The sequence below is a fragment of the Amphiprion ocellaris genome, chromosome 5 (genome assembly GCF_022539595.1).
Source record: "Amphiprion ocellaris isolate individual 3 ecotype Okinawa chromosome 5, ASM2253959v1, whole genome shotgun sequence".
NCBI classification, from domain to species: domain Eukaryota; kingdom Metazoa; phylum Chordata; class Actinopteri; family Pomacentridae; genus Amphiprion; species Amphiprion ocellaris.
The window spans coordinates 33,907,650-33,930,965 of record NC_072770.1 but is presented as its reverse complement, the minus strand read 5'-3'; the positions used below and the strand labels follow the sequence as shown (position 1 = coordinate 33,930,965).

Here is a 23,316-nt window from a genome sequence, read left to right as displayed (position 1 = left end):
TTTACAAGGATGGCAACACAGACAGGCACAATTAGTGTGTGTGTGTGTATGTGTGCATGCAGGTGAGTATATCTGGTCATGCCAAGAAAAGGATTACTCAGGCATGTTGTTCTAACAGGCTGAAGACATCCTGATCTTGGCAATCTTCACTTTCAGAATATTTAACCAAGTGCTTCATTACAGAAGCAATGCTTCAAACCTGTGGCCTGAACAAATATCCATGCAAACAGGTTTCAGATTCCGTGATTAAGAACATGTAATAATCTGTGTATCAGTCTGCATGTCCCTATATATATCTGTCTATTTCGTATTGCATGCAGGTCTAATTGGCTTAGAGAAAATCTCTCTTCACTGCATTCACTGTAAACAAGAGACCATCTCCAGCACTTAGACAGATTGGATTCAATTACAGTCTGCTACGCTCTGAATATCAGATAAGACAAAATTACACAACCGTTCTCAAGGTGACAAGTTGAGTGAATGCCTGATGAATCTAAAGCAGCAGCCAAGGACATTGACTGCCTGCTATGCCAAGAAAAAAGCACTGCAGACCTGTCTCATACTTTCAGGGCTGCTCTCATCATATGGTTTCAGCTCTCACACGGAGTAAACTCAAATCTCTGCAGCTAACCCAAGATATTTAAGTCTTATCTCATTAGGCTTTAGTACAATAGAACATCTTCAATATGGCAAGTGCCAAGCATGATGTACACTATAAAAATAGCATTCCATAAAGAGACCATAACGCTTGATTATCTTACAGAGAAAATGAATTTGATCAGAGAAAAGGACTGAAAACTCCAGATACAGGGGGGGCTACTGCAGGTGTCTTACCAGTATCTTCGTGGTATAGGCGCTGTTGATGGAGATGGCATTGACCAGTAATTCCAGTGATTTGGGTGGCAGAGCTCCAGGATCCGGGATTTCTTTGTAGTGCACATCTCCAACGTAACACTGCACAGCTGTCATGCGGTTGGTGGTCAGTGTGCCTGTTTTGTCCGAGCAGATGGCTGTAGCATTGCCCATGGTTTCACATGCGTCCAGGTGACGCACCAGGTTGTTGTCTTTCATCATTTTCTGTTGGTAGGAAACAATGTGTTGCAGTTGAAAATACGCTGTATTAGTATTTAAACTACTTGATGGATGCCTGAATTTGGCTGTGATGCACTTGCAACGCTTAAACTTTAGTGGCGGTGATGGTTACTCTACATGTCTGTACTTACATAATATACTATGTTGAAACACCCTCTTAATTTGCATCATTTTAAGAAAAAAAACATTTATTTTTTTTTATGTTTGCTACTGTGAATCAAGTAAGCATGTTGACACAGTGTAAGAATTAACTGTGATGAATCCTCCTGCATGCTGTGAGAGGTTCACAAATGCACATGGAGTCAATTGAAAATGACGCCAAATAACAACACAATAAATACATTATTGAAAAATGTGAGACAATTTCACAGTTTTTGAAATTTAAAAGTCAGTCTTCTCAGAGCAGCTAATGCTCAGATTACATATGAAGGCAGATCTTGAAGAGGGACACGATAAAAATCTTTACAGTGTGTAAATGGGCAGCTCTGTGTGAGTTTGTTCTTCCTCACCTTGACAGAGTAAGCCAGGGAGATGGTGACGGCCAGCGGAAGCCCCTCTGGCACGGCCACCACCAACACAGTCACACCGATGATGAAGAACTTGACAAAGTACTGGATGTAGATGGGGGTGCACTCTGGCATCCAGGGGCGCTTCTGCATCACAAAGTTGTCGATGGCAAAGTACAGGACCAGGATGATGACTGTAATGGCTGACATGAGCAAACCTGGAAAAAGAGAAAAGACGAAAGTGAATCTTGGAGAGAACGTGTTACATAATACTCAACATACAGAGCTAGAATGCAGTAACACTTTACTGATCCATGTGAGGAAACTTGTCTGCTGGATGGACCCATTATGTTAGGAGCAACTGCACTTGCTACGGCTGTAACCTAATGCAATGGTGGGGTTCTTTTAATTTCTTTTAATTTGCATGTGTTTTGGAGTGGGAGAAAACTGCCCCAAACACAAGCAGATGCAAATGAAGAGAGCCTTTAAACCTCACACAGAAAGACTACACAGGGATCTAACTGACAGTCATGTATTAACCTCTGAGGTGATTAAATTGATCTTAACTGACATTTAAACATCTGAAATGTGCCTGTAATTAAGAACATTTAGTATGACTGCTTTGTATGTTGCTGTCAGGGCTCTGTTTTTATTTTTTTATTAAAGACTGTTAATGAAAGATAAATGTAGCAATCATGACATCACCCATTAATTTGCAGACTACTGTTTGAAAGCCTTGGGTCTGGTCTGCCTTGGTCTTTTGAAACCAGACTTAAAATCTGTAGTTTTTATGTCCATGGTTTTTATACATGCTGACTGACGTTCATGATTTACAGACTCAAAAGGCAAGCATACATATTAACTCAGGGATAAATACACCCAAATGTCATGAAAGAACAGTATCAATATGATCCACTTGGAACTTCATCAAGTAGAGCAAATGTCATGCGCTATTGTAAAGTATTTTTGGAAGTGGTTGTCTCTTTGTGCTCAGCAAGTCATAAAGTAAAGAATTAATCAGTGAGGATAGACTAAATGTTACATAATAAAGCTAAATAAAACCACTCCACTGCAAAAATGTTGTATTAGATGACATTAGGTTAATGTATACCGCTTAGAGGATACTGGTCATTTCCACAATTGACAGAGTTGGTCAGGTCATTAATATCATTACTCAGCTCTTTCTTCCATTCTTAAATGTATTACTGATGTTTGTGGGTGTAACTACGTGCCAGGATGGGCGGAGGAAGTAATTATGTGCTAATGAAGAGTTGTATTTTGTCAGACTTTGTCATCTTGTTGCTTAAATAAAGGCCACTATAGTAAGTTGAAAAGTGTAAAAGCAATGCAATATCCAAATATCAGTTTAATTTAGTTAAATAATACTTTTTAGTCCTTCTCTAAGAGCTATTACAGCACATCTGATGTCCACTAGCTACAGACCAGGCTCTGAAATGTACTAATGAATTTTCACAGGAATGCCATATGATTTTGCAGAGCTGCTTGTATGCTAATCCATCCACGGTACATCATTGTTCTGACACCATGTCCCCATTCCATCACTCAGGCCGACAGTCTGATATAACAGCACACTGTAAAAATGAGAACTCCTTGAAGGGATTCTGTAAAATCTGCAACTGTTTATTAATACAAACAAGAAAATAGCCAGTATAGATGAATGCTTTAAAGGTGAGGCTCTTTTAACTTCCCAAACAACTACTGAGCATTAATTATGCATGAACATGACTGTTGTGTTGTATAGATCAGTCAGAGCCACTTTGTCTGTTTCCCATTTACAGACTTCTGCGGGGTTTTGTATGAGCTAGTGTGTCGTAAGAAGACATTCACTGAATCTGAAAAAGTCTATTGGATCGCTGACTCTCTCTACCTATGAGAACAGTGAAGTCTCCAGACTTTTTTTGGTGTGTTATTTTCATCTTCATCATCAGTTCGACAGTGATCCTACTACGTTGCTGCTGGGAGGACACCCACAGTGTGGGCTGTCGGCATGTTTTACATATTTTACTAAAAATGCTTGCAGGTATGAATCTTCCACGAGTGTGCTTGACATTAGCTCCTCAGTGCTTTAGATGATGTTACAAACATCTGATTACATTTATAGACTGGAAATTTGCAAAAGAGAACAAGCTGCACAGCAGAATTTCAGTTGTTCCCAATACAATGATTCAGTGAGTCCCTTAAGAGCAGATCCTTTTGAAATATGAGGCGAACAGACTTTTTTGGAGTTCTGTAATTCAGACACCTTTGCTTTCTTTTTAACCACCTAAAAAGTGAGTGTCTACAGTGCAACATATTTCTGTGATGGACAGGATGATAGTCCAGTACCTTGTTGTTCCTGATGTATCTGCCTGACTGAGTGATTGACTTGTCCATGTGCAGTTTGCTGTACCTGCTTTGCCAATCTGGACAGCCAGTTTGGTCAGCTTCCCTTGCAGCACAGACTTCTCTTTCTTTGGAACTGACGCTTTCTTCCTCTCTTTCTCATCGGCCTCTCCGCCTTCAGCACTCTTTAGAGGCTGCATCTCCATGGCAGCTGCTCCATCCTGCTTCTTCACTGTAAACACCACAAAAAAAACAGACAGCACCAGTGTTAGGAATGGAGATTAGACCAAGGAAATGAGGAGGAAGAGGGACTTCCTGTCACACCCAAGCGTGGTACACTCAGTAGTGACATACAGTGTAGGTATAAAACCCAGAAAAGATAATTACAGCAAATCAAGACAAGCTGGAAACTAAGTGGTATGTATACATCTCTCACATACCAAAATAGTGATTGATAGTTTGTCTCTGCGTTGTCTTCTTAATAAAATGAATCAAGCTCTAAATCTTTTCCTGTATATATTTATATATTATGATTTTTATCATTCTTGTCATCTTACGTCATATTTCCCATAAAGACCAGTACAATTCAAAACAGGATACAAAACAACCAGAAAAGAAAGGAACAGGCAAAAAAAACAAGATTAAAAGGGATAAATGGACCAAAAAACACAATTTAAAATTCACAAAAGCAATATGGAAAAACGAATAAACAAAAGGTCTGTTAATCTGTAACATGCTAAATATACACTCATGTTTTGGTGTTTCAGTTTTGTTTTTACCCTGAGAATACTTTGCAGACCACTTTCAAATGGCCTGATGGACTCATATGCATGCCAGAAACATATCTTAGCTGACAGCTGACTGATGTTCCAACTGTGATGTAACAGCTATTTCTCCTATCATATGAGAAATGATCTGTGTGAGAAACTGTCAACAGAACCCAAAAAAAAAAAAAACTCCACATTGCAGAAAGCTCGTCTCTTATTATCATACAATTTACCGAAATAAGTCTTATTTTTGAGTATGCTGGAAAACAAAAATGCCCAAATATGTAGTGCATAGAAATAAAATTAGTCCAAATCAAAGTGGCTGTTTCTCCAGCAGGAACATTACAGATATGGTATGTAATCTGTCTTGTCAGAGTAGCTGGTCTTTATCTGCTTCATACAGCAGGAACTGCTTTATGGCAAAAACAAGATCTTCTGTAAAAAATACTGTTCAGGCGTTAAAACCAATCCTCAGTTACCTCACTCTGTCTCCATCACTCTCCCCCTCATACACACACACACACACACACACACACACACACACACACACACACACACACACACACACACACACACACACACACACACACACACACACACACACACACACACACACACACACACACACACACACACACACACACACACACACTCACACACACACACACACACACACACACTCACACACACACACACACACACACACACACACCCTTTGGTGTTTCAGTTTTGTTTTTACCCTGAGAATACTTTGCAGACCACTTTCAAATGGCCTGATGGACTCATATGCATGCCAGAAACATATCTTAGCTGACAGCTGACTGATGTGCCAACTGTGATGTAACAGCTATTTCTCCTATCATATTAGAAATGATCTGTGTGAGAAACTGTCAACAGAACCCAAAAAAAAAAAAACTCCACATTGCAGAAAGCTCGTCTCTTATTATCATACAATTTACCGAAATAAGTCTTATTTTTGAGTATGCTGGAAAACAAAAATGCCCAAATATGTAGTGCATAGAAATAAAATTAGTCCAAATCAAAGTGGCTGTTTCTCCAGCAGGAACATTACAGATATGGTATGTAATCTGTCTTGTCAGAGTAGCTGATCTTTATCTGCTTCATACAGCAGGAACTGCTTTATGGCAAAAACAAGATCTTCTGTAAAAAATACTGTTCAGGCGTTAAAACCAATCCTCAGTTACCTCACTCTGTCTCCATCACTCTCCCCCTCATACACACACACACACACACACACACACACACACACACACACACACACACACACACACACACACACACACACACACACACACACTCACACACACAGACATTCAGTGCTTCTCTGTTAATGTAAGCCATTACCAAGAATCATTTCAGTCCGGTTTCCCAATCACAATGAGGCATGCGTCTGTGGTCATAAAAAAAAAAGCCTTTTAATGTTACTGTTTGTCATATTCTTTGGTGGTGCATTTTGTTTTTTCCACCCTCATGACACAAGACAGCGTCATTCATCTGTATCCAGCTGTATGCGGCAGAGAAGCAATGTGTTAAACCTGATTACTATATAATGATAAAAGAACGTGAAAAGAGCCTTCATTTACCACTTTACCCCTCTACTTTGGGGATAGTTTGACTTTTTCATTTTGAGAACAAAAGCATATTCATCCGAATATGCTTTTGTTTTGAAAAAGGAAACACATTTTGACATGGTTAAATAAATGTGTTGCAAGTGGCTAAAGTTCTACAAAATAAATCAATTAGTAGATTTCAAGAATGTATGTATGTTAACTATTGCTTTTGCAGTGCTTCTGAAATGTGAAAACCGTCTTTCTTTTGTCTGTTTTGTATAATTAAGACACATTACATAATTTAAAGGCATCATTTAAAGGCACCTTTTAATAATTGATAGATAACGAATGAATACAAGCCTTATTTCCGCTCATATGGGACACCAAACAAATGTCACAGCATCCCTGTAACGCCACACCAATTTATGTCAAGTTGCACGAGGAAAACTTCATGAAACAGTGGAAAGGGTAAGGAGAGTACTAAGAGAACAGTTTTGGGTGTTTCTGGGGAAAAGGCAACCAGAGTGAGGCAGACACAGGAAAGCTGAGGGTTGCTGTTCTCTCAGAAAGAACAAGACGAGTCAACAACAAAACGAGAACAACAACAACAGAACAACAGACCAGGGACAACACATCTGTGACAGACAGTGAGAAAGTGAAGAAGGAGGGGGATTTTCTAACCTAATGTGATTGTGGGTAAAACCTGGGTCATATAAAATGTTTAATTCCTCCTGACGCACACAGATTGTATTAAGCCAGCGACAGACTTTCTCAAAATCCTGGGAATCTATTCTGAATTAGCACTGTGCAGCCCCTCGAGAGTGGGCTGAAATAAATACAGAAACATTGGATTTTCCACCTGCGTTTGACCCAGAACTTACACCACACACCATAAAAGGGAGAAAAAAAAAGATGAGAGGGAGGAGGAGGAGGAGGAGGAGGAGGCAGGGGAGCAGAGAGTGAAAGATATGGTTTGGTTACCTTTAATCTGGTTGCTCTCCATATTGCCATCTTGCATTTTACCTATGATGGAGACATACAAGACAATAACGACAAAAATAACCAAGGCAGACAGGTCAACAAATTATCACCACAGAGACGACACAAACAGTGAGAACCAAAAAATCACAAACAGGGAGACAGGAAAATGACTTTTAATACAACATCTCTGTGACAGTCACATAGAAAGGCTTGTGATGTTATGTAACTCGTAGCTACATCCACTGGCAAGGAGTTAATAAAACAAAAAATCAATTGTGCTATTCTAATTCTAACCACAGACGTAGTGCAGTGTGCAGATTTCCTCGTAATGAAGCGGAAGGAACTGAAGTTTGAAGAGACTTGCAAACAATGCGGTAATTAAAAACAATTAACGGGCCTTTTCTGAAATACAAAAAAAATATCTTGACAAAAAATGACAAAACGTTGTGCTCGCCATTAAAAACTGCACACTTTCTTCTTCTGTTTTAAATGTTGTCCTGAATGACTTGCTCACTACGAGCACAGGTACTGTAGCTCCGCACACATTATCAACAGTATGAGGCAAACCGTCGGGTTATAAGATGAGGATTTAAGACAAACGGCAGCATTACACTGAACACTGACGGACACCACAAACACACACGTACAAGAGACAGCATGCACAAGAGGAAAGTTCAGAAAGCACATGCAAGATCACACATTTAGAGGGAAGCAGACTGGAGATGTGAACAATACAGAAAGAGAGAGAGAGCGAGCCTGAAGGAAAAGCCTCCCACATGGAGAAGTTACATAAGAACAAGTGGAGGAAAACCGAAATCTAAGTTCGGGGACAATGAATTTATTATGCTGTTGGTTTTTGTTTAAACGGAGCAAACTTCTTTGAATGTGCACTTCTATCTAAGAGCTCTGTTTATAATTATACAATCAACTTGAGGGCAAAAATTGAGCAGAAGTGCAAATTTATATATATATATATGTGTGTGTGTGTGTGTGTGTGTGTGTGTGTGTGTGTGTGTGTGTGTGTGTGTGTGTGTGTGTGTGTGTTTTCAGGCTGAATTAAGATAAATCTAACTCTAGTAAAGAGACTTGCACCTTCAAACTAAACGTATGAATACTCCTCACAAAAGAAAGAAATAATATATTATATACCTCAGTGTTGGTCCCATTACCTTCATGTACTGTAAATACATAGATACACACTTTCTGTATCGGTGGTAGGCAGGCCAGAAATTGTACAAAATCGGTCTTTCAGGGCTTTGTACATAAATGTCACTGAGAAAATTATTCAGGTAGAGCTGGAAGAGCAGCAGACCAGAGCTGGCTCATTTCACCTCCACTTCCACATTAGCCAGGTCCCTGGAGTCACAATAAAGCTGAAGATGACAAATCACTCTGTTCCAGCCCAGGACAGCACAAGGTCACCATTACAGCGCAAATCACGCCCCTCCCGCCTTGAGTACAAACACTTTCGGGCTGCTCTCCAAGGAGGCAAAGATAAGAGAGAAGCCAGTGCAACATTGAATGAACTTAATCTTTTTGCATCTTGTCCAGCTAACACAGAAATAGAGGATTTGCGCTAAGTGATCTCAGAGGACACCCAAGTTGAGGAGATGGCCCTACCAAAGGATTTCGCCACCACTCACCAATCAGCTAGTGTCTCATATTCTGTCAGTAATCGAAATTAATACGGTTACAACTATATTTATTTTAATTACAAGGCCAAAAAAAGCCCAAATGCACCATTTGGGAAGAAACCACTCTAAATTTTGAAAAATATTGCCATCCAGCAAGAGGTGATTGATACCAGTTAGCTGCGCTTAGCATAAATGGCTCATGTGTTGAACTATGTCTTGGCTGATTCTTTATGCATACATCCAAAAATGTCAAAAGACTATTCTAAAGACACATTTTAAAGGTTGAGAGACTTTACAAATGTTACCTTTTCAAGCCTTCACAAAATGAAAAAGGTCTGAAGGCTTCAACTGCTTTTTACCATTAATAAAGGACAATGTTATAATTGTTTTAGTTGTAATTTAGAGATCCATAAAACATAATCTCAATTTGTATCATAGGTTTCCATGACAACCATCTACCATGTACGTTACAAGCATTACAAGACAAAAGACAGTCTATGGGGAAGAATGAGAAACACGGGACTAATTTTCTACAACTAAAAGGGCATGCACTGACAGCATGGATACAAAAAGGTCCAAAAGACAACTGAGAGGAGAAAGCAGAAACAGAGCAGGAGGTGAACACCCACGGTAGGAGGCAGTTGGAGAATGGAGAAGGTAGGAGGAATCAAGAGTCACAACAGAAAGAGGTCACAGATCAGAGGTTTTGTCAACCTACCATTAATTAGGCTGGCACTGCCTGGGGCATTAATGCCTGCAGCCCCATCCGTGGCTATAGTTGCGATGGGGTGGATAGGGGGATGGGAGCAGTCTAGCCAGTAACAATGAGGGCCGAACACAAATGAACAAAAACACACACACACGCACGCACACACACACACACCCACACACAAAAACATCCCCGCACGTGCATACACAAGACAGTGAACAGAAATAACATGGTTATAGCACATTTAAGAGATTCAGCATATGTAGACTGTATGTGAAGACTGTGTGATTAATGTGCATTATAGTATGTGTTTGCACATAAAACTATTATTATTATTATGTCATATCTAACTAGTGTGATGTGCTAGCAGCAAGAGGTTTAGTAAAATGTCAATAAACAAACAAGTGTTACAGTGGACAGACATGAAACGTGAAATCTGAACATAACATGTAGAAAACAATTTCAGAAAAAGTGAAACCAGAGCTACACATGATTTTAGAAAAGTTCTCAGTTTTATTATACTGTGTGTAGTAGCAGTACTGCTTGTATTGTATCTCTGTTAGATTATGTTTAGATCATGATTGTGTTTTGATTGTATGCACTGCCAATTTTGACTCTCATTTTTGGTAATGTGAAATTCATTTAAACCATGTTATTCATGTGATATCTTTTAGCATCACAAAATCATAATTTGAGCCAAAAACCTGGAAAATAAGCTTGAGGGTGTTGCATAACCAATCTCAAATTAAACTCCCCGGTGCAAAATAAACAAAACGTAGGAGGGATCCATTTATTAGGCAGGGAAATACACATGTGCCAACCAGTGAAGTGAATGAACTTTGATATTGTAAGTATGAGAAAGTGTCACTTCTTTCACAGTAACCCTTTGTGTTTGTAGTTAGTGTTACAGTTGTTTTGTAAACATGGATGGGATCTTGCTCAGATTTGTTTTTTGTCTTTTGACAACAGTGACATCAGCTATGACTACCGGAAAAGGGAAAGGAAAGTTCACTTCCACAACATCTCAGAAATGTTGGTGTAGCATGTGTTTTGTCAACAAATGCATGTAATTGATCCAACATTTGGCTGGTGTGATCCTTTAAAAAGTCTCAGCTGCTTACAAGTATATCTTACCTGAAAAGTTTTTATATATTTAATCTTAATCCACCTTTAAATAAAGCTGTTTAAGGTGTACAAATTAAACCGGTGATAGATTGAGTGCAAATGTGTGGTAACATGTTTTGTAAATTTCTACCACTGAAACCTGCAACGTAAAATAAAGGATCACAAATAAGCAATTTTGCATTGCCTTAAAGGGCTATTCATTAAAAGACTAAGACTATGTGTGATGATTGTGCAGTTTGTCATTTGTTGATCAGACACCTGGGACTATTTTCTAATCAGATTAAATGAACCTGCAAAATATTTCATTGTACCACTGTGACACCATAAAAATCATTTTGTTTAAGCACTGCAATTACCGTACAAGTCAAATTAGGAGGACAAATAATATTTATTTGAGTTTTCAGATTGGAAGAAGATCTCAGAAAATGAAATGGTTACTGTTATCTCTTACACAATGACAAGTCTTAAACAGCACTGAAATAAAATGCTTCAAGATATGCATGTTTTCCATGCAAGCTACTGCAGTATCTGCTTATTGAAAACACTACTAATGTTTAAATATGTATGTAAGATGTAAAAATAACATCTTACAAAGCTTACAGTGTCTACTTTACTCTCTACTGCTGGTACATGTGCTGTACACCCACAAGGCAGTCGCTCTCATGTCATTGTTCTGTAATACAGCAATGAGATGAGTCTGACAGGCTATCTTCATTTATGGCATTCAACATGTATATGAAACAGCACTAATGTTGGATGCTAGCTAGTTAGTTTGATGAGTGCAGTGCCAGTTACAAGGGGAGAGGATTATGCATTGTGAAATGTGTCATCTGTCAGCACTTAAAAAGATGCAGTGTTGTGATCATGAAGCTTCTCTTTTTAAGTGAGGAATTCAACTGGAGCAAGGGGTGCTTGGCTACAGGAGAGGGGGTGAATATTAACGGGGGTTTACTGGGAATCGTTAGGGGTTAAAGAGCAAAAGGATCAAGTACCACTCCCAGGGGTCAGAGAAAGGTGATACTCTACCTGTGTTCTGGTGTCCGTCTTCCACTGCCCCTCCTTCGAGGTGAATTTGTAATGATAAGAGAGTAAGGACAATGATGCACCTGAACCCACAGAACCTGGATACTGCAGCTTACAACTGTACCACCAATGCTCTGTATCTTGTATAGCATCTACACACATTCAGCTTAGGGTCACGTACTGCTCTACAAAAACCTACAAGAGCTTCATACAGAGACTAAACAGCTGGACATTCGTTCATTTGCAAGTTTAGTTTTTAGAACCCTTCTGATAAGAAAGACAGTTAAGAAACACTGACATTATGCAATGAGTGTACACAGACTTTGAGCACATAAGGAAAAGACCAAATCTTGTTTTCAAGGGTACGTTGCTGGGCAACACTGGCAAAAAAAAAAAACCAAATTACCTCAGTATTCCTGAAGCAAGTGCAGGACAAGTTATATGAATCAGGTTATGTAGAAGAAAACTATTTTAGGACATCGTAATCTTACCTTTCTTTTCTTTCTTCTCCTCTTCCTCTACACCGGCCCCCAGCAGGGTGAAGATGATTCCAGTCTGAGAGTTGACACCGACAGCAGTCACCACCATGCGCCCTGACCCCTCCATCACATGGGTCCCTAAGCAAAGGGCAGCAGAGTGTAATAATAAGCTATTACTCATAAATTAGATGTTTTCAGGGTCTGCTTTGTTTCTGCGATGAGTGCGTGCATTTGTACTAATAAAAGCTGACTGAAAGTAGGGTCTCCACTCCACTCTGGACCTTCCATCTCAACAGACTTTGATAAACTAACGGAAGCACACGCTACAATTTAATTTCCCTATTTGGACTTGTGCATTGTGTAAGTGTGAGCATATTCCCAGGCTAACAATGTGTTCCAATTCGATAGAACAGTAGCCACATGGTTTATACTAGCAGCTCATTCCTATTGCAATGACAGCCAGAACTGACCTGGTCAAACAAGAGCATTCAACTATTCATAAAAACTGATATGGTAATTGTGTTCTGGTCTGCTGCACTGACCTAAAACCGGAGGACTACTACATATTTGAAAAGGGTTACACTTATAGAACACCTTGTAGAATGTACCTCAGTAACATTATTAAAGCCAAAAGTCAGCACTGAACCTCATTTGCTGTTTTAAATGAAATATGTTTGAGAGCTGAAAGCCAAAAAAAAGAACATGTATCACTGTATAAATTTGTGCAGACTACTGACTGCTATACTGCTAGACTCCTATATATATATATATATATATATATATATATATATATATATATATATATATATATATATATATATATGAAACAGCACTAACGTTGGATGCTAGCTAGTGAGTTTTATATATAAAAAAATTTACTATAAATTATATGTATATATATATATATACAGAAAATCATTAACCTTTGGGAAAGTGAGTCAATGTGGGTGAATATGAGGCTAATTAAGGAAGGCAGCAAAAAGGCACAAAGCTAATTATCCAAAGGAAAAAACACTAAGATGTGAAATCAGATTAACCCACATTTCTGTTATCAGTGTTATTCATTTCTAAGAACCACAGCCGCTAATTCTGGTTTCTCTGCAGCAGCAAATACCAAACCAATGAATAGGAGCACTGGATTAAGAAAGTGTGTCTTCCACGCTGTCGCCAGTGTCATCTGCCTTGATATTCACATTGCAATTAACACATTTTGTGCCTTCTCTTTGAAGTACTGACATAACTATGACTTACTGTATAATTTATAAGATTGTATTCACAACAGATTGTGTCAAGTAAAGTAGTCGGGCCAGATTTTTAGCTTAATCAGTAATGGCAGGCAAACCTTAAATATTTCTCTAAGGCTTTGAAGGTGACCATCACCGTCATTTTATTGCCTTTTTAAATGGGTATAAAAAGGGATCATAATTACCAACTTAAAAAAAACATTCAGAAGATGGAATTTCTGTAGAGTATTTGAAGGTTTTGACTATGAGGTAGTAGGTATAACAGATCATCCTATTTTATTTACCTCTGTTTAGTATTGGTGTGAGACAACAATTGCTAAATTGCTTGTCCGTACTTTACAAATCAACATGCAGTAATACATGTCTGCTACAGTCTATGCCAAATACCATGAGAGAGAGCATCAACTAGGAACACACCAGATAACAGCATGGGGTCCTTATCTGCAGACTTCTTGACGTGGTCTGACTCTCCGGTCAATGATGACTCATCGATCTTCAGGTCGTTGCCTTGGATCAACACTCCATCAGCAGGAAGCAGATCACCTGCAACAATGCACAATAAAACAGTTTAGAATAACTCCAAAGATTCACTGAAGATCTATTGTAAGGTCGGCTAGACTGTGACCGGTGCAGTATTTTCTGATGGGGTTAGTGGAGGATGTGCATGTGTAGCTCCGTGTATGAGTTTGTCTGCAGCTAATTAATTGCTCTACTGCAGCTTAAATATATTTAATTGCTTAAGGTGGACTTCATAACTGTAATCCCCTTCTGGAAATGAGGTGCTAGTCTATTTTCAGCTTATGAACCATGAAAATTACTTTACACAGAACAATGGACGAGCCTGTCGAGGCAGTCAGTGGACACGTCCGACCAAGCCGAACCCATCAAAATACGCTTGGACATTTGGTCAATCACGTTCCAGAACAGAGAACAAATAACCATCTAATCTGTCTAATTCTGACACTCGTCTCAGTGCACGTACCGTATTTGATCTGTGCGATGTCCCCAACTACTATGTCAGCCACAGGCAGCTGTATGACCTGGCTCCCACGGACCACCTGGAACTTCTGCTCCTGCTCGATGCGGCTCTGCAGCCCACGGAACTGCTTCTCCTTCGACCAGTCGTTGAAGGCCGTCACCAGCACCACACACACTACTGACAGCAGGATGGCGGCGCCCTCAATCCAGCCAGCGTCTGCTTCTCCTTCATCCTCCACACCGCCTGCTGCTGCACCACAGGCTGCAGAACGGTGACGGGAAGGAGAAGAGGTAAATTATATATATATGCTGTATATCTGTAAGCACCTTTTATCTTTTTATATATGCATGCAGACTGAAGAATTCTGTTGAAACAGGTCCACATCTACTCACAAATTCCACACAGGTATATAGATTTTCTACTGATGTAGAGTCTAAAAATCTACAGTCAACAATTTATTTTTTTTTTTAGGTTTGCTTAATCCACCAGTACTCATTCTTTTGCTGCATGCCTGCTGCCTCTACTGCTGCCAGCATCTCATAAGCTCCATCTCAACCTCAGCATCCACCTGTAAACTCTGAATCCATCTTCCCTTTAGGATGGGACCTAGTATTGCCTGTTGAGCTGATGTGGGAGGTTGAAAAGGTCAAAGCTGAGATGGCATTCAACGTAAAAGCTGTACATGTTTTACATTTAAATAATGATCTATTACATGTACTCCCTCAGCCTATGTAGGAATTGTGCAATAAAAAAAGAAATGAAATGAACTCTTGCTGGTATAACCTGAAGTGATTTCACTCGACTCATTTATTTGCTCTATTTCAAATGAAGCCCTGCAGTCCACTGGCTGTGCACTGATAGAAAGGGGTATATTTGGGATTGAAACAAGGCCTATTCCCAGTCCTCCTCGTGCGTCCTCGTGTAATTCTCTGAGAGTTATTGTGCTCTACACTCCTGGCTGATTGACCTCAAAAGCTCACAGTAGAGTGATTTGCTTTGGACTGTAAAATACTTCTTGCTCCCTGGGGAACCAACAAAAACCCCATATTAGAGACAATCCATATACAGGAAATGCTGTAAACAAGAACTGGAGTCCAAGAAGTAATTTGGACCTACAAAAGGGGTTCCACTCAACATGAGGTTGATTAAGCGTCTGTATTCAGAAACAGAACCGACCTTGATCCAGCACCAGTACACACATGCAGTTGTGTAGTCATGTATATCTTAGCTCAGACAGTGATATGTTTAGATAAACATCCATTTTACATGATTTATTTTATTTATTTACAGATTCAGAATTGATTTCCCTCCTTGAAGATTATGCAGCAGTATATAGACATTTATTCCCATAGAGTAAAGCCATTAAGTTATCGTTCCAGGGAGGCGATGAATAAAAGCTCTAGTGACAAAATATCAGAAAAAAGGTTGGGTATAAAGCAGTTCTTTCCTATATTTTTTTTTCTTGTTTCCAAAACAGCAAAAAACCAGTTAATGGCGTAATTGTGCAGCAGATTTTATGCCTGTAATTTATTGTAATGGCATGAGTTCCGTCTGTCCTGCTTGGCCACTGCAGTACATTAACAGTAATACAGTGAGTGTAGTAGCTGTCCATGGTCCTGATTGTTCAGTTGTCAGTATCTGGACATGTCAGTGCACAACTCTCTCTCACAGACACACAATCACTCAGCACCTTTGTCGCTGTCCATAGTGCTGAAATGCCAGCAAAAGCCCCAAATATTTTAACAAATGCCTCTGATTGAGAAACTTTCATAACCAGGTAGCATGTAAATGAATAAATATATATTAATAAGCTTCAAAGGCACTTGATCATTTTTACAAAATGTGTTGATGTCTAAATCTAATAATTGTAGTTCCTTTGTATTGTTCACACTTGGGTTTAGTTGCATGTTGTGTGTTTAACACAGACATAATTAAGAGCCTCCTCATTCTACTGCATCCAAGCCGCTTCATATGTAAATGAGAATTAAGTCAACCCACCAGCTTCTATTTCTGGACCATTGAGCTTTTTTTGACCTATTAATGAACACAACAGTGAGGGATGCAAACATGTGTGGATGGTGAGTGTGTGGGGGTCATAGTCCTGGTTCTATCATCTAATTACAGCCAATTTGCTCATCACAGAATTTTGATTGCTATTTTTCTCTTTCATGGAATTTTCAAATATATTTTACCAGTTAAAACTTTGGACACACCTTCTCAGCCAATGCTTTTTTATTTATTTGTATTATTTTCTACATTGTAGATCAACACTGAAGATTAACACTTTTTTCTTTACAACATAATTGCATACGCATTCTTTTATAGTTTTGATGTCTTCAGTGTTAATCCACAATGTATAAAATAATTAAATAAAAAACATTGAATGAGAAGGTGTGTCCAGACTTTTGACTGGTAGTACATGTTTAGTGCATGTTACACTTGTATTCGTATAATATCTTCTAAATTTGCTGCTATTTTATAGGTAGAGTTTCTGTCATTTGGGTGGAATTCAGGAAAACATTTTTATATCAGAATAAACTCTTTGTCAGTATCCTTGATTTCAAGACAGTGAAGTCAGCTGTAAAACATCTTATCTCAGTATATAACTTTGTGATGATGTCTATATAGGACTATCAGTTTAAATAGCTTTTTGTGGGGTCAGAAAAGTAGCAAGCAGAATTATTTCTTATCTTGTTTCTGAGTGCTGCTCTGCATCACAAAATACCCTTAAACTCCTTTGGTTTTACCTTCATTTTCCTTTTACAACACACAAGCACACTGTTTTTTTTCTGAATAAGGTGACTCAAAGTGCGACACGTACATATCTTTCTAATACGCTTTGCTTTTCATATCTATTTGTAACGGCTGCGGTTTCGTTCATATGCATTCAAATGTGAGAAGAGACTTGCACAGTGGCACCTTCTCTTTGCTGCAAGTTAAAGGGAACCTTGATTATGTATCTGCAGATGGACTCAGTTATTAGCATTATGATGCCTCCGGCATTTCTCCGCTTTATTTGGACTCACTGATGCAGGCAGCTAATTCTCAAAACGATGCAGTTGAAAGATGCACGGCAAAGAGGGAAGTTAGCAGGTCGATGTAGTGTTCATAAATGAAGATCACATTTAAATGATCCATTTAATGTACCTCACTACGCAACTATATAGCTGATTAGGTAAATCATGTATGTACTCGTCTGCTCCATTTTCAACCACTAAACTATGCACCGAAATTATTTGATTAACCTAACTTTGTAGCTTAGAAGGTGGTAACTGGTTCCTCTTTCTCTGGTATTTCCAGCTTTATGAGAGTTTTTAAACCCCCTAAAATGATGACTGGTCCCTTTGGCAGGGTAACTGAATTCCATTACTGTGATAACGCCGGGAGCAATGACTGATGCCGCTGACTCAGCACCTCGTTATGGTCTCTGTCTTCATTTCCTGTTTCACAGCTCACAGGGCTGATGTATGGGCCCTGGGAGCTCAAGGTTATTTCTCTACTCAACACTTCATTAACCTTCAGTACCTTTCATACACACATTTAACACACACACACACACACACACACACACACACACACACACACACACACACACATATACATGCAAGAAAAAAATTTGCCCGATGCTAAAATGAATCACTTGACCTCTTGAGGCATGTCACAAACAAAGTGTGGCCAGCCTTTCCAATTAAAAAGTGTGAGTGCATACATGTTGTTGTCAGTGTGTCTCAGTTAGAGGTAGTCGTGTCAGAGGAAGTGATGTCAGTGAGTGAACGCAATTATAGCCCTATAGCTTTTCGCTGCAATAGCAGAGATGCCACAGATAATGTCATGCGTGTTTTCATGTGTCTATCTCAAGACCTCACGACAAATGACAGATTTTACAGAGAGTGACGTTGCTGGAGCTGCGTCACTCACATTCTCCGCCGCTCTCTCCGGGAGGGTGGTAGAAGGAGAGGCCCAGGGAGATCAGGGCAGCGATCTCCAGGATGATGAGGGTGACGTCCTGCAGGGCCTCCCATACCAGCTGCAGGAAGGTTTTTGGCTTTTTTGGAGGTATCAGGTTTTTACCAAATATTTCTTTTCTCTTGTCCAGGTCAGTTTGGGCACCTGCAAGACCTGAGGGACGCAGAAAGAGAGAAAAATTAGTATCACTGATAGCACAGCACATGACTGTACAATGAGTTTTAAATTGTTACATAGCTGACATCACAGTCACTGTTTTAATTTCATACTAGAGCCAAAAAAAGATCACTAGAAAAACAAGTGTTTAAGCAGGGTTACTGCAGTCGTTTCGTGTTAAAAGCACCAAACCAAGCCCGGTTTTATAACTGGTCTTTTTTCCTGACTTCCTATTTTCTGCCTTTCTTCTTTTTCACTCTCAAACCACACAAAACCGTCTCTAATTACCCGTTTGAGTCACGGTGGGCCACAGCTCTACATTCCTTATATAATTCTGCTCAAGAGATGAGGGCCTTATGCTTCGACCTCATCCACCTCCTCATACGCCATGAACTATTGTACATAAATATCTTTTGCTCTTTTATGTAGAGAACTTCTTACTGGCTTGAGGCACAATTTACTTTTAGAATATTGCCCAGAAAATAAATTATTTTCTTACAGGAGCTGAAATTGCATCAAATGCAGTGCTGTTGGCAAGAGCGATGGTAATTTTGTAATCCAAATATAATGGATGATTTAGAATCACAAAACATTATGTTCTGTGTTTGTGGTGAATTATACTCAACACTACTTTGAATGTGGACCCAATTTAGGGTTGAGTCTTTGATTTATTATGCTGGAGTTTGGAATGCGCCAAGGTTTTGGGGTCACATTTCTGCATGTGTTCAGCAAAGAAGAGAAAGTATTTTGAAAATGTAAACGCCCTCACTAAGTGTCTCAGTGGCCATTAATGTAACAGTTATGTCATTGAAATGTTGACATACAGTCAGTAAGGGAAAATAAATTAAATTCTGACCTATACACTCTTAGGTATACTATCAGTCAAAAGTTTGGACACACCTTCTCATTCAATGGTTTATATTTAATTATTTTGTACATTGCAGATTAATTCTGAAGACATCAAAACTATAAAAGAATACATATGGAATGATGTAAAGAAAAAAGTGTTAATCTTCAGTATTAATCTACAATGTAGAAAATAATACAAATTAATAAAAAGCAAAAGTGTGTCCAAACTTTAGACTGGTAGTGTATAAAATAAATCAAATAAAAATGCACATTGAGTTAAGTGCAACCTATTCGTAATTAATTCAAATTGACCAATTAAACCAGCAGTGCAGCTTTGAATAAAAAGAATTGATTCACTTTTCTTTTTCGGTTAAAACTCAGTCAATCAAGCACCATGCCATTCAGCGTTGGTGATCATTTCTCTCCATCAAACCTGATCGTTTGCTTTCTGAATTGTGACTGTTGCCCATTCCATGTGTAGCCATGATGTCAGTCTGCCTCGTCCTCTTTTCCCATTAACTTTTCCCGTTGTGACAATATATTCCTGGGTCTCTTTCTTTATGATGTGTCCAAAAAAACGTTAGCGTATAATTTGTGTTTAGTAATTTTAAAATATCTTCATTGCTTATTCTGTCCGTATAAGATATCTATAATTGTCATCGGACACAGTTTAGTGTGAGCTCCACATGGCGGCAGATCGACTAACCAGTACAGCATAAAAAGCGAAGCTGTGGGTTCTGGAATCCAATATAAATATGCAGTGTGAGTTACCACGTCGTACAAAATTAAAGAAAGTTAGCTGTATCTTCCCACCTTTAAAGGTCTGTGAAGTCATGCAGGTCATGGCACTGAGGTAGACCTTTAAAGGCTAATCCTAATGGCATGCAGTAGCTGACACACAACTACTGGTACATTGCCAAACTGCTCAGGGTGAAACTCACGTTCTATAATTTCCATTCTGGTAGTGAAGGTACGTCAACATAAATAGATTCTTACTGTCATTGTTTGGATCACAGGGCGTAGTGAACAGAAGTCTCATACTGTACCAAATGTTACATATCAAGTATATGCCTACTAGTACATCCTTATCCCAACATTTTTATCTGCATTCCAGTCTGACATAATGGATTTTAGATTTGTGTTTTTGACAGTTCTTTATATTACACAATATTCATTTACTAAAGCAAATTCTCTACAGTTGGAAAATAATCTTGGTTTTTGCAATTTTTCAGAATCCAAAATGACATCAACAACAATGCTGCTCTGTACAAAAGGGTTCAGTCAGTTCAGTTTTTGTTGTATTGATTCTTTTCAGGGGAGTCAAATTACAGCCTCATTTGACAAAACTGTGCTGCAGCTGATTCTCTATATTTTATCTGGATTCTATTCTTGCTTAATGGATCTTACATGTAGGTATAGCACACCAGATTACTACTTTATATAAATAAATGCTCATACATCTAATTACATTTGTTACAGCTACAACGAAAATCACTCTGGAGTCAGAAACTGCTGTGGACTATAAACTATACTTACATCAAGCATTCCCACTATGGAGGTAGCATTAGGTGCATTAACTGCAATGCAAGTTAATGGTCTCTATCTTCAGATAAAATTATTCATGAAAGATAATAGATGCAGGAACATTATTCTGTCAGTGTAGAACCATTATCTGTTTGCTGAGTGCACACATCAGCAAAGTGTGTGTCTCTCTGTCTCTCTCTCACAGACATTACCACAGCATTATGTCATGCAGGGTGCGTCACTGGGTCTCCCAGGAGTGGCCCTGGATTGCACCTGATAACACTGCCGCTGCATCGCAATGCTACAAATGTAAACTCATACACTGATGTCTTATTAACATCTACAGAAAATAACTGATCTTCCATCTGTATTTGATGCGAGAAAGCAGAAGAAAGGCAATGACAGAGCTGTTAAGTGAAAAAGCTAATGTTTAGATATTGCAAAGATGAGAGGAATTGAAGAAAAAAGAGAGAAGGAGTGTCAGAGAGGGAGAAGGTGAGGACAGAAGGAGGGCAGGCTGAAAAGAGAACAATTCCCACCTCCTACGCTGGAGAATACCCTGGATACAAATAGATCAGTCTATAAATAGCCTCATTATCTATTCTCTTTTAATTGTCTCTGTGAGGAGACCTAGCATGCTCTCCCATTGATCTCAACAGTACCCTGCCTCACATCACATGCACACACATGTTGCTGTGTGCATGTGTGCTCGTGCATGTGTGTGTATTTGGCTCCGTGAGTCGTGACCACCTGCATGTGCGTCATGTGTGTGTAACAAGGCTGGTCATGCATGTCTACTATCACATGACAAAATTAGACATTATCCGGCATTATCCTGCTCCATTTGGCTGTATATACACATGCACACAAGCAAACAAAGGCAGCCGCATGATGTATATGAATTCACATGCATGGATGCACGCATTTATGCATATTCACATTTAGCTTTTGTAGAATCTTCACCATCTTTTAAGCTACTTTAGTTGAATATCGTACCCAGTTTTCCTTCTATACAGAGGTCAAGACAGCAGATACATATTCCAGACATGCAGGAGCTAGTTATAGCACGCAAAACACCATTCTGCACAAGGGCAGCGATCATTTCACATTAAATTCCAACATGCTCTGTACAATGGTGCTTGGGTTCAGAATGACTTTTAACCTTGTTAAATATCTAAAATACATTCTTCTGAAATGCCCACGAGACGCGAGCTATGCTGGAATCAATCTCTCTAATCATTAAATAGTCAGGGCTTCCAGGAAAAGCCTCTGCTATGTTATCATTCCTTCCTGGATTGCTGATTGCGAATACTGCTTACTGAGAAAGATTCATTTGCCAGATTATGAAATATTGCAGGCTAAATACTGTCAGCCCACCTAACTGCTCTGGCAATGGATTTTGAGGAGGCAGTGAGAGGGCAGAAAAACTGTGGTGATACACAGATGAGTCATAGCATTCTCAGAAAGGCTTAGGGCTGATTGCAAAAGGAGTTTTTGTGCGACAGTTCATTACCAAATAGTGAAGTCGGAACACAACAAACTCACTGACTTCAATAACTGTTGGCAAAATATGAAAAAAACAAAAAAACAACAGATGGCTGAAACCTTTCTCAGAGCTTCTATGAAGTTATAAGGGTAAGACCTAAGAATCTAGAATTACTAAATTTGATCTGGACACATTGTCCCCTTTTTATAAACCACATCTAAAAAAATGATAGTTTCATTTTTGATTCATCATTGAAGTATTAATGGCAAAATATGCAGGTACTTAAATCAAATTTCAGTGAAATCGCCATCGTGTGATCAGTGCCTCTAACTTAAAGAAAATTATTTCTTACCATCCTTCCTTGATAACTTTAACTCTTTATACTTTAGTCTCCTCTGCCATGGCTTCAACACTCTATTACTTTAAGTCTCTCTACACTAGTTTCCTGTTTGCTATAAAATTAAATTCAAAATCTTGCTGTTTATCTACAAAGTGTTAACATGTGCTATCTCTAAAGCTGCTCCAGAAATGTGGAGCTCTCTTCCATCTACTATATGAGGCTTTGAGTCATTAGCCTTTTAACTGTGCCACAGTTACGTAGCTCACATTTTACTGCTGATATCTTTGTAGGTCTGTGTTATCTCCATGTGCCATGTATGACCATGTGACTGTTGTCTGTGTAGATTCTCAGTCATCCAGATCATGGTAATAAACAACTTCAGTAACTGGACTTCCCTGCTTGGTCCAGTTGCTTATTCTTACCTCCCTTATTTGCTTTCTTGTTTTCCTCTGTGTGCAGTACATCTGTGTGGTGTAAAGCGCTATATATGTCGACTATATATAATAGATGTACACAATCATTGATGGGAACAGATAGGAAAT

General features: G+C 39.0%; 1 protein-coding gene across 10 annotated transcripts in view; it reads right to left on the bottom strand.

Annotated features, from left to right (window-relative positions):
* The window catches only part of atp2b2 (ATPase plasma membrane Ca2+ transporting 2), a 71,834-nt gene that overhangs the window by 28,787 nt on the left and 19,731 nt on the right, over positions 1 to 23,316 (bottom strand). For 3 of the 10 annotated variants that reach the window (XM_023288045.3, XM_035956253.2, XM_023288048.3), the window contains exons 2-11: positions 18,372 to 18,572; positions 14,457 to 14,714; positions 13,892 to 14,017; positions 12,243 to 12,368; positions 11,755 to 11,787; positions 9,613 to 9,705; positions 7,261 to 7,302; positions 4,009 to 4,173; positions 1,602 to 1,816; positions 835 to 1,077 (exon numbers count right to left, since the gene is read on the bottom strand). In XM_023288045.3, coding sequence (XP_023143813.2) covers positions 835 to 1,077; positions 1,602 to 1,816; positions 4,009 to 4,173; positions 7,261 to 7,302; positions 9,613 to 9,705; positions 11,755 to 11,787; positions 12,243 to 12,368; positions 13,892 to 14,017; positions 14,457 to 14,714; positions 18,372 to 18,572 — 1,502 coding nt within the window. The remainder of the gene's footprint in view (positions 1 to 834; positions 1,078 to 1,601; positions 1,817 to 4,008; positions 4,174 to 7,260; positions 7,303 to 9,612; positions 9,706 to 11,754; positions 11,788 to 12,242; positions 12,369 to 13,891; positions 14,018 to 14,456; positions 14,715 to 18,371; positions 18,573 to 23,316) is intronic. The other 7 variants (XM_023288050.3, XM_023288051.3, XM_023288046.3 and 4 more) reach the window with 6 other exon arrangements.